This window comes from Bombyx mori, chromosome 16 (genome assembly GCF_030269925.1).
Source record: "Bombyx mori chromosome 16, ASM3026992v2".
NCBI lineage: Eukaryota > Metazoa > Arthropoda > Insecta > Lepidoptera > Bombycidae > Bombyx > Bombyx mori.
The window spans coordinates 9753806-9765862 of record NC_085122.1 but is presented as its reverse complement, the minus strand read 5'-3'; the positions used below and the strand labels follow the sequence as shown (position 1 = coordinate 9765862).

The 12057-nt window shown below is 33.7% G+C and overlaps 2 protein-coding genes and 1 long non-coding RNA gene across 8 annotated transcripts in view; 2 read left to right on the top strand and 1 right to left on the bottom strand.

Annotated features, from left to right (window-relative positions):
* Window positions 1-5313, bottom strand: part of LOC119629673 (serine/arginine repetitive matrix protein 1) — a 39376-nt gene extending 34063 nt beyond the window's left edge. For 4 of the 6 annotated variants that reach the window (XR_009975220.1, XM_062673081.1, XM_062673082.1 and 1 more), the window contains exon 1: window positions 4567-5313. Coding sequence is in view for 5 of the 6 variants with exons in the window: in XM_062673081.1 (XP_062529065.1) it covers window positions 4567-4728 (162 nt within the window). In the remaining variant the exon portion in view is untranslated. The remainder of the gene's footprint in view (window positions 1-4566) is intronic. The other 2 variants (XM_062673084.1, XM_062673083.1) reach the window with 2 other exon arrangements.
* Window positions 1618-4197, top strand: LOC110385311 (uncharacterized). Its single transcript, XR_002430609.3, has 2 exons — window positions 1618-2091; window positions 3154-4197. It is a non-coding gene; the product is annotated as an uncharacterized LOC110385311 (long non-coding RNA).
* A 1144-nt stretch (window positions 5314-6457) lies between the features above and the next one.
* Window positions 6458-12039, top strand: LOC101744653 (CDP-diacylglycerol--inositol 3-phosphatidyltransferase). Its single transcript, XM_038016309.2, has 4 exons — window positions 6458-6649; window positions 6746-6880; window positions 7676-7993; window positions 8729-12039. The coding sequence occupies exons 1-4, from the start codon at window positions 6601-6603 to the stop codon at window positions 8884-8886; spliced, it is 660 nt and encodes a 219-aa protein (XP_037872237.1). The 5' UTR covers window positions 6458-6600; the 3' UTR covers window positions 8887-12039.
* The last annotated feature ends 18 nt before the right edge of the window (window positions 12040-12057 follow it).

Below are 12057 nucleotides of genomic sequence, written 5' to 3'. Positions count from 1 at the left end.
GGAAGTCCGACAGCGAAATGTCTATATCGAAATTATCTCGATATTGCTTACAAATTAATAGTTTTTTGGTTCAGGACCTATTATTTGGAAAAGATTGTGAAGTACATGATTTGAATAAGAATCGGAGTATACCTATAGATGGAGAATTCCACAAGAAGTACGAGAAATACTTTGGGTGGCTAGACTTCCAAATAGCTGGTCTAGCTAGTATTTCAGCTATTTTATTTTTTTATTGCTTAGATGGGTGGACGAGCTCACAGCCCACCTTGTGTTAAGTGGTTACTGGAGCCCATAGACATCCACAACGTAAATGCGCCACCCACCTTGAGATATAAGTTCTAAGGTCTCAAGTATAGTTATAATGGCTGCCTCACCCTTCAAACCGAAACGCATTACTACTTCACGGCAGAAATAGGCAGGGTGGTAGTACCCACCCGTGTAGACTCACAAGAGGTCCTACCACCAGTAATTACGCAAATTATTATTTTGAAGATTTCATTTTTATCACACGATGTTATTCCTTCACCGTGGAAATCAATCGTGAACGTTGAGTGTTGTTGAGTACGTATTTCATTACAAAAATTGGTACCCGCCTGATATTCGAACACCGGTGCATCGCTCAACACGATTGCACCGGACGTCCGTTAGGCCACGACGACTTTAAAAATATAAAATAAAAAATAAATAAAAAATATAAAAATTTGGGCGTTAATTTTTCGCGGCGAAAACAACTAAACTCATTTAATCACTGCACTATTCGCCGCGACTACCGCTCGACTCCGTGGCTCGCGCCGTCCGTATTCATGCATTTGTTTTGCTCGCCCGCCGCATCGCGCGATTCGCTCGGTACATTTCGCCGGTCGCTTCGCCGGTCGCCGGTGCGCGTGGCCTGTTAGGTACATTTCTATGCGCTTGTTTTAGTCGCTAGACGCTTCGCCGTTCGCACCGCGCGAATATTCGCATCGGCGAATGTCCCGTGGCCAGGCTGTTAAGCCTGAAAAACTAAAAGCTAATACTGAAAACTTTTTAACTTTCGTTCATTTTGGACGATTGTTTAGGGTTTAGAAAAGTCATAACCGTTTCCTATTTTCATCGGAAGTAACGAATACTAATACCTATCGGGATCTCCGCACTAATATTGAGTAATAAACACAGCACCCAGCACGTGACGGGCTTCGCTCTAAGCACGTGGTATTTTTCTCAGTTTGACACAAATAAAATTGTTTTGTCACTTCCACTGAAGGCTGCGTTTAGTTTTGAGGTGATTTGAAATCTGTTTCCAATAAATACATTCCCAATTATTCCAGAACCTTCGGGTCTTATGCATAAATCAAACTTCTTCAAACAAAAACGCATTGTACGTTGCCCAGCGGTAGCTGGTCCCAACAAAATGTCGGTTCGTTCTTTGAATTCAATCCTTAACGACCGTCAATATTTATTTTAGAGAAACAAAGTTTCCCAATTAAAAGTTACATTTTATATTCCTTATTCCTTAATCAGAGCAATCAGACGATCTGTATTCGCAACAAAGGAAAAAACAATTTCGAAAAATAAATTAACCTGGAACTTAAAATTGTAAAACAAACTCCGGATATTTGAGGTCAAAGTTGCCAGTGATAAGAATCCGAAATTCGAATCCGAAAAAATATAAATAATCTATGTAGTTTGGTTTTGAATTTTTGATTTTGATGATTAAAGATTTCCCGCATTAAGTTCTTCAAATTGTACAATAATATTATTAGTGAGCCTAAAACTCTTTTAAAACAACAACTTGGTTTAACGAAGCTGAAAAAATTACTCAAACAAGTATACATATTCTTCAACTAAGTAATACCATTTCCTAAACTGTTCTAAATCACAAGCATTATTTATTTTGGTCTTCCATGTAGCTTGTTACCAAGCACAGTCAATGCTTTATCTATCATCGGATCAATTAATCTTATATTGATATTTTTTTCATATAAATTTCGATCTCTCAAATCTAAATCTATAATTAATCTGCATCGCAATTTTGGCGCCATGAATCGAGATACGAGACGCATTCACTAACGACGCTAAGAATATACATAGAGTGGTCAGCTCTGATGAACGGTACGATTCATTATTTATCAGTAGTAGTTTTCAATTAATTGGTCATGCAATGATATGTCACTGGCTCATCTTTAAGCAGAAGCATTCAAATTGAATACTCTAATGTATTCTGATGTTCTGTCTGAGTGCAAAATGACGTGTGTGCTGAAACGATATTTGCCATCAAGCTTCATCAAGGCGGGCGAAATGTGGATCTATTTGGTGACCTAGACTCAGGATCCTGTCATGTGATACCACCCAGTGCCCTAACTTGCCAGTAAATTAAATTAGTTTCACAATTAAGGCATGTTGTTTACTGTAATTATTCACATTAGGGCTTAAATAGGGATCATTGTAATAATCTTAATAATCATGATGACCATCATGAATTTTAATATACTGATAAGACCTGACAAGCTATGAGGAGATAAATAAAATGCAATAGGTTAATTTAAAGTATATAAAGGACCAAATGTATGTGTTTCAAATTGTGGTCCATACACCAACAGTACTGAACAGATATTTGGCCAGTGTAAGTTTCTGACTAAAAAAATTCAGACTTGCTTCTACTAATTATAGTCACTTTATGTACTAAATTCATCATCAATACTAATACTATAAATTTGATATTAATGATTTGTTTGTTCTTTTTTTATACTGAAATGGAGCGACAGATTGACATGTTTTTTAAAAGTGATAATATTCAGTCCGAAGAGTGGCATTGGCTACTTTTAATCTTAAACAAACATCTTATTCCACTGGGAAACTATACTACCACATTTCCTAGACAATGTGAGGTTAGGCCCGTGTCTACCCTCGCATTTTCAAATATTAGCTGTTACCCGTGGTAACGTTTAGTATTTTATATTGTGATATCAAACAGTAAAAGTATTTGAATTTTGCAATATTTTTCAAAATTACTTATTATTCTCAAAGGCTTAAGCTCAGGCATAAGCTCTTATATAGATTATAGAAACTGCTAAATAAACAAGTAAAGCTTGACAATGATTGCATTAAATCAATAATACATGTCTGATCGCTTTTCAGATTTTCTTTATTTCTTTTATCAAACATTTGTTACAGGTATGAGAACTTAATCCTGAGGACCCATGATATTGCATTCTGTGACAGATATTTTTTTGCCAAATGGTATGGTTATGAACCGCTATTCCCTAAATATGAGGCACACTAACCTGAGTGCCACAAGATATCAAGATTTTCTACCAACAATATTAGGATAATAGAAAAAGTTGATTTTTACTTTATTTTTGATGAAGCATCAATCGAAATAGCATCAAATTTTTTTCATGATCTCTGTTGATTTAAATACAAGCATAGTGTGCATGGATGGTTTGCCGAATCAAATTCTGGCACCCCAGCCACATTTGTATTTCAAATCTAAGCAATGTTCTAAATCCATCACCAACAGAGGAATGTATGATTAATATAAAAATTTATAAAGCTAGATAGGATTTGCTTAAATGGGTTTTCTCAAAGTTCAACATATGTATAAATACTTTGTAAGATAATTGTATCTACAGATTGTGTAATCTGTGCATTAGAAGATTTGAAAGATGGTACAAGATATATAACATCAAAATGAATATATACATCATTTATTCATTATCTACCAAGTTTAGGACTTAGTTATTTGAAACTTGTCATTGAGTTGAAATCAATTAAACGTTATATTTTTATGTCTCTGCAAAATCTAAAAATAATCTGCTTGTTGCTCGACATTTTATGTGAAGATTAATATGTTAAAAAATTAAGAAGTTATGAGGATTATCTCAATGTCACGATAAACAGTGAACATAATGTTAATGTTTAGCCAATATTCACACGTATACTAAAGCTTGGATTTACTGGGAAGGACTGAACTTCCCCTCTCAATCATGAAAACAAACTTTAAAGTAATTTCTCTCTCTACTCTCATCTTCTCTATGATTCATATTAGAGCTTTATTCAAATATTTAAATTATTTCTTGAAGCCATATATTGCAATTACTTCTGTTCTTCACTAACCAGTTTTAATAAGCTTTAAATTAGGTAAATCTCTTAGTTTTGAAGATAATTTTGATTTTGTAAATAAATGCTAAATATGTTAATCAAATGATTACCTCACTATATGACTTTTTAAGATTAATCACCATGCACTATTCTCTCCTTTGATCAAAATAGTATTAAGTTTTTGCCCAAATTTGTTTATTTTTCAGACTGTGAAAAGCTATAAATACACATTATTACAGTGACATTAAAGAATAACCTTCCCCTAATAATTTTATAAAACACAGCCTGTCTTATCCTGCACATTTAAATTATTATGACTTTACCTTTCGCCATTTTCAATAACCTACTTGCTGAAAAAAAAATATTAATACATCAATTTCGCTTTAATACGATTTCAACGTAAATCTAAAGACAATTATTAACATAATCATTACGAACGAATTGATACGAAACTTCAAAATTAAAAATAATAAGAGATCGTCTTACCTCCACGTCCGAGTTCCCAATTGAATTCATCGGTTTGAGATCTGAGTTCGTTTGTTGGTCAGTCACTAGATTATGAAGAACTTTTGTATCATCACTAGATACACATGTTGCACTTTTATCCGGGGCTTTCGGTTCCTTATCATACTCCGGTGAAGGAGCCATCTTGAAGGAAGAGTAGTCAGATGACACTGGTCTTATGACTTTTCACACTAAAATTACTCTACCTCGTCAGAGTCTATCACGTAAACTAGCTATTAAGCCCATTAAACCGGGTCATTTCGAGTTACAGTTCTACAGCCAACATAAAGTCCTAGACATCTGTAATCATTAGACATCTTTTTCGACAGATTCCAAGTTCTGAGTCTGACCAACTTTTTCAAAGATGACGGCCGATGTAGATGCCATCTGGCGAATACAGGTTTGCTTGAAAATATTAAATCGAAACAAAAATATTTGAGAATCGATATTTTGGCCAATTTTCATAATCTATCGATTTGTTTCCAGATTTTACGAACTCCATTAAATCGCCATAAATTCACAATAAAACTAGTAAGATTTTGTACATTTGTCACGTTTGATTGCCGCGATGTAGAAACAAATATTTATTAGTATAAAATAGTAAGCTGTTTATTGGACAACGAGTTTCAACCAATAATTCTTAGGAGAGTTCCTTGAATAAGTTAAAACCTTTTTTTAATTTGTTTTTTTTTTTGAAAAAATGCTAAATTTCTAAAAAATACTAAACTACTATTTCTTGTGAGCAATACGGCATACCAAAATATATTTGCTAATGAAAAAATATTATACAAAAATACTTTAAAAATAATATAAGCAAGCTGAGATGTGAACTACACCCAGACAAGCTTACGTTAGTAAAAATACAACATAATATGTTCAACTGTGAGTTACTCTTCAAAATTACTATTCCTTTTTCTTTAGTCTTTTATCCACTGTATAAATGAGACGGTTAGAAATAGAAAATACGACTTTTGTAGTTTATTATTTAATTGGTCTTTTGGGAAAATTAAATGTGAAAATAAGATTATTACACTATATTATTTTTTTATTAGTGCTATGATTTTTCTTACTACTTAAATAATCAAAGATTGAGATTTCAATGTAAAGAAATCGTCATCTTGAAATTTATAATTTGCAATACACTATTTCACTATTCTACGTATTACTTAATGACGTATAAACTTTAATTATTTTTTAACAATTTTTTTTATTCCTTATCACAAGAACATAATTATGCTTATCGACAATTGTTGGACGGTTATATTTGAGGGGATTGGGTGCTGTAGGTGATGAGGGGCTATTTAAAACACACTGCTTCATTATGATTATATTGCAGAAAGTTTGAACTGTACATACATACATACTTACTGTTACACAATTATAAAATTATTATCTTTATATTTTTATAAAACTCTTACATGTTTCTTTGACCGTGTATAAATTAGAAGTTCTGATTTTCTTACGAGAATACAATCATCTGTTTTTTAAACATTTAAAATAGTTCTAATATTCGAAATCTGTAATCATGTGTCAAGTGTTGCCTGCCATTACATTTATATTCAAACTCCAACAACAATCAATTAGATTTAGACACCTAATATTCTACAGACTATTTCGAATAAATGAATTTCGCTGCCTTATTAATTATTTGATTTCAGTACTCCTGTGCATATGTAGCACAAGGCATTACTGACAATAAAAAACTACATATAAGTAGGCATTATTGAAGATGCAGTATAAATAAACGTCTATGAATCCTATGTTGTGTTTGTCACACAAAAGCATTACTTCGGTCTTTCCTTTAAAGGGTTGTAGTGTCTGGGCCCCATTCCCTTTACCTGTCTAATGAGCGAATCAAACAAACAAATATCGGTATGTCATTGTCAAATGTCATTCTTCATACTTTATTGTGTTTAAACCAATGAAGTAGGAAACCTAGGTCTATGGTTTAAACGAAATTTACTGTAGGTAGGTACGGTACGTATTTAACTACGTTAAATCAATAAAACATTCATCATGGCTGAAGTGAAGGAGAATATCTTCTTATTTGTGCCCAACTTGATTGGTAAGTTTCTACAAATTACTGACTAGAAATTGTTGCTTCTCTAAATACTATCAATTTCAATTTTTTTCACAAGGAATAATCATTTCTGTCTTTTAGGATTCGCGCGTGTGATCCTTGCGATCATATCGTTTTATTTCATGCCTACACATTGCATTTTGGCGTGTTCCTGCTACATCATCTCTGCATTGCTCGATGCCGTGGACGGTCATGCAGCCCGGTACTTTAATCAGAGTAAGTATTTTATAAGGTGCCACAGTAATTTAATTAGGAAAACACTTTGGTTATCGGATATCATCTACATAATTAAATTTGCAAGTAGTTTTTTTTTTCTAATTCTGATCACGAAAAGAAAAATAATATTATGAAATTTCAAGTTTAGGAAGGATCTACTGTAAGAAAAGGGCGCGGGACAATAAACTTCCTATCGTGGCCGCCAGAAACTACGTACCCGATCCAGATGACTAAATGGTAAACAGTCGTCATCGTCCTGTACATGTCATTTCGGATCCTCTTATTGATTCTTTTAGGCATCCCAAGCACCCAGTTACCATTCTGGTCGAACCCGTCAAACATAAGATATAAGATTGAAGTTTCAAGTAGTAGTCAGCTTTTATTTCTTTATTGTTTAGATGGGTGGATGAGTTCACTGTCTACCTGGTACTAAGTGGTTACTGGAGCCCATAGAAATATCTATGTGGTGTGTGGTGGCATTTATGTTGTTAGTAAACATCATAAATGCCACCACACACCTTGAGTTATGAGTTCTAAGTCTCAGCTCTATAGTACAATTTATAAAGGCTCCCCTATTCTTAAACCATAATGGGTTCCAACTGCGTGGTAGAAATAGACAGGGTGGTGCTACCTACCTGTGTGGGCTCACAGGACTTCCTGCCACCGTTAAGCATACAAATTATATATTTTTTAAGTATATTGATGGAGAGCATGCTTGAATGTAGGCTAGTGTAAGGTAAATTGTGAGCTTAACAATTATAAAATATAAATGAAATTTGTTTCTTTTAATTTCAGGTACTAAATTTGGTGCAATGCTTGATCAATTGACCGACAGAGCTGGCACCTCCTGCCTCTTGGTGACTCTCGCAACATTCTATCCCCAATACACATTCTGGTTCCAGCTATCTCTAGCCATTGATGTGACTTGTCACTGGCTGTACCTTCATACGTCAATGCTCCAGGGCAAGGCTTCTCATAAATTCATTGACATGTCTGAGAATCCTATCATGCGTGCCTATTACACCAACAAATGGCTCCTTTTCTATATGTGTGCTTGCAATGAAGCCTTCTACGCATCGCTGTACGTTCTGCACTTCTATTCAGGACCAACAAGTATGTATAAAATATACTGCAATTTGTCTCCTAATCTGCCTCTGACTAAATTCTGTTGCAATTAAGGGGCTGCTCTAGCTACGCACTAGCTGCTAGGTGATGTTACAGGCTCAACCTGGGAGAGTCGCCGTGGCCTAAAGGATAAGACGTCCGGTGCATTTGTGTTGAGCGATGCACCGTTGTTCGAATCTCAGGCGGGTACTAATTTTTCTAATGAAATACGTACTCAACAAATGTTCACGATTGACTTCCACGGTGAAGGAACAGCATCGTATAATAATAATGAAACCCGAAAAATTATAATTTGCGTAATTACTGGTGGTAGGACCTCTTGCGCGGGTAGGTATCACCACCCTGCCTATTTCTGCCGTGAAGCAGTAATGCGTTTCGGTTTGCAGGGTGGGGCAGCTGTTGTAACTATACTTGAGACCTTAGAACTTATATCTCAAGGTGGGTGGCGCATTTACCTTGTAGATGTCTATGGACTCCAGTAACCACTTAACACCAAGTGGGCTGTGAGCTCGTCCACCCATCTAACTAGATGCTTCGTAAAATCTACTATAGGACCTAAATCACTGAAAAGATCCAGCAAGAAACTAAATCACAGTATAATATAACTAAACTCTCTCACTTCATATTGTGGATAATTTGCTAGTTATCACTCGTTTTAGTTTTTGGGAACAAATACATTTATACGCTTGTATATTCTTTTTGTTTAACATTTGAAACCTTCAGTTCTAGGTGTGGAGCTGTATAGGCTGATTGCCATGGTGACGATGCCAACTGCGATCGTTAAGACTGGTATTTCTGTTCTTCACGGCTTTGTCGCCTCTCTAAACCTGGCAACTATTGACGTGAATGAGCGAGCTGCTGCTATTCAAAAGAACGAATAATTTCTTAAACAGATAATAATCATTCGTTATGATGTAAAAACAATATTTCTTCATGGTTCCTAGAACTTTCTTCTGTGAAAGAAGTTGTATTTCTAGTCACTAAAACGAAAAAATGCGTTGTTACTTTACTTAAATTGACACATCCATATGAAAATCGATTGAATTAATATTTTTCGATTTAATTATTTTAATAAAATAAATTGTTGCTCTAACATGTAACTGTTGCAAAGGGTTCATTTTTCAGAACCTCATACGTCGTATGCCAATTTACGTCACTTCACACGTAAATCACCTACATATTTGCACGTTTTTTTTTTGTTTATAATTTTACCCATAAACTGCTGAAAGTTTTGCTTAAAATTCTTAATTATACTATGTTTTGTCAATTTAATTACGGTGAACATATATTACAAAATTTACAACATGCTTTTCCTTCAATATAACCTCTGAATGTATTATGTTCATTCTATTTAATTAAGCATAAAATTCTAAACCAAATATTATGTCGTTAACTTTAGTGTAACAAATCTCGAGTACTCATTTAATCTGCATGGTAATAATAAACACTAATATAAGGCGATGGGGCGAGGCACTAAATAGCCGAGTTTTTTTTCCAAAATTAATAAAAGTATTAAGATATCTTTAAGGAAATTCCAATAAATAATTCCAGTATACTTTTTTTTTCATAAGCTTGTTATTTGTGCAGATGCTGTACAGCTAGTGTAGTTGTGTGTCAAAACACGTAGGTAATGAAACAAAAATTTTGTAACGCGCGAGGTTTCCAAGATCTCTTGTCTGTGAGGAACCGCCTTCGATTTAAAAGTATTGATGTTTAGCTTAGCAAATGAATATTATATTTCGAATACCTACGTTAAAGTACTATTTCTTCTTCCAGTTTGTTATGTCGTATTAAATCCATAACTTAAAAAACGAGGAATATAAAACTATGGAAACTTTAATAAGAAAAGCGTAGTAATTAACCAGTTTATTCAATATTTGGTGTCGTGTGATAGAAAAATAAATAAATTTGCTATCTTTTATCCAATGACTAGGTAAAGAAAGTTTATGTATGTTATGATATCTCAAAATTTTAATATAAGTATAATTATTGTAGTAAGTAGGTATTGGTGATAATAGAAATACTAATCAACTTTTCATTAAATGAGTTCTTGTTGAATGATTGGACACTAAGCGCTGCACCTTAGTAACAATAGCAACTCAAGAAGCCGATTGCCATAAAAAAAACCTTTTAGTTGTGCTCAGTCAAATTTGTAAAGTTTACGCGGTCTTTTTCACATTCATTTTAACTTGTACGTATCCATTTCATCATCATAGTTGGTTACTTTTGGCAGAGCGGTGGTCATTTGGAATATTTGTATAATAAATCCAGTTGTTCTCCATCTGTATCCATTTAAGTAGGTACCGAAATTTTTTCATTGTAAATTTCACCAACTTTGATGTGACTCATGAAATTAGAAATTTTTCACACGTACTTAACAAGAACCGGTGACAATATTGTAATTTTATTTCTGCAGTCCAATGAGACCATGCCTCCTTAAAAATACCATTACTTTTTGTTCCGCTTGCTATGCGTGGGTATTTTTTGTTTTTTTCAAGATATTTTTGAATATGGAACAATACTGGCCGGTTTGCTTTAAGTTTAGTACCTAGTTAATAGTTATTAAGTTTTTTAGTACGGAATATAAATTTGTAACATTTAAATAATCTTTTCTGAACATTTCCCATAGAAAAACTCCCTAAATCTCGCCAAATTTTTGATAGTAAATACTTACTTATCCTTGATATGATTTTAATATTTTTGTTAATTATATTACTATAGTTACCTAAATCAAAACTTATAAATAATAATTAGATTTTAAAAATTATAAATTTACATAAGTGTAAAACCTAGTTTGTAAGACGTACTTAATATATGAGAGATATTGTATCAAATTCCATCATCATGAATTTTGACTAGATTTTTTCATCCAACTAAAATTAACATATTTTATGTACGGCGTTTTTTTTACTGGTTTTATTTATTTATTGTATGTTTAATTATTCTTTACTATACCCCTGGAATGTGTTATAGTTTATATTACAATAAAATCGATTTGTATAATTTGCGACAAAAGTCCATATCGTGGAATTTGGTGTAATAAGTTCCTTCTCATTTCAATGGTATGCATTTTGTATGATTAAATTTACGACCGCTAAGGATATGGCTATTTTTTTTTTTCTACCGGAGAAAATCGCCGGATCCCCACCCGCACGGTATGTGGGAGTCGAACCTCACTAAAAACTCCTGCCGCTCACAGCCGGTGCCCTATCCCGGACCGGGCGGGATTTGCTTAAAAAGGCGTGCATGCGCTAGTGACGACTCATTACAAAGCCCGGCTAACTCGGTCGGTACAGCATGAGACTCTTAATCTCAGGGTCGTGGGTGCGGGCCCCACGTTGGGCGCCAATTTTGTAACGCAATCTCCTTATATAGGAATATAAGGTGAATACTTGGTTACACCCACCGGTAGCCGCAGTGGAGAGAATGTACTCTTAATGAATGTTTATCCCAGGGCGCCATATCCGTTAATTGGTAACCATTGATTGGGTTTTTGCGTAACGCCCGGAGTGTTTGCGTGACACACCGCTCTTATCAATATTTTTACCACGATTCTCTGAAACGTTCCGGGTTTCATTATCTTTAGATGTGATATAAATTCATTACCGTATTTTAAGGGGTCAAGTTAAAAAAAAAAGTCGTTGAATTTCAATTAGGTACATTACATGAATTTGTTTTTTTTTTAGTTTGGACTGAACTGGTTGCTAAGATATTCATTTTTAACTATTTAGCTAACTTAACTATTTACCCACCCGTTTTTTACAATAAAGTCATTTTTTCTTACACTATTTTTAATTCAAATTTATTAAAATGTATTTTCTATAAAAGCGTATTTTGTTACATAGTTGTTTTAAAATATTATTTATTGTAATTTAAAAATACTGTGGATTGATATCATCCTTTGTTTGAAATTCAACAAATCATGGCATACAAATATGTAATACCTATATTGGCAATATGCATTTAATGATAATTATAATAATTAATTATAAATAATTTTATGCAATAAATCTCAAAAAAATTCAACAAATAAATGGGCTTTTATTTTCCAA

What these genes read in the sequence shown, in the direction of transcription:
- LOC101744653 (XM_038016309.2), top strand. Translation starts at nt 6,601, where the DNA reads ATGGCTGAAGTGAAGGAGAATATCTTCTTATTTGTGCCCAACTTGATT. An exon ending in AGCCCGGTACTTTAATCAGA is followed by an intron (nt 6,881 to 7,675) that starts GTAAGTATTTTA and finishes TTTTAATTTCAG; the next exon opens with GTACTAAATTTGGTGCAATG. An exon ending in CTTCTATTCAGGACCAACAA is followed by an intron (nt 7,994 to 8,728) that starts GTATGTATAAAA and finishes TGAAACCTTCAG; the next exon opens with TTCTAGGTGTGGAGCTGTAT.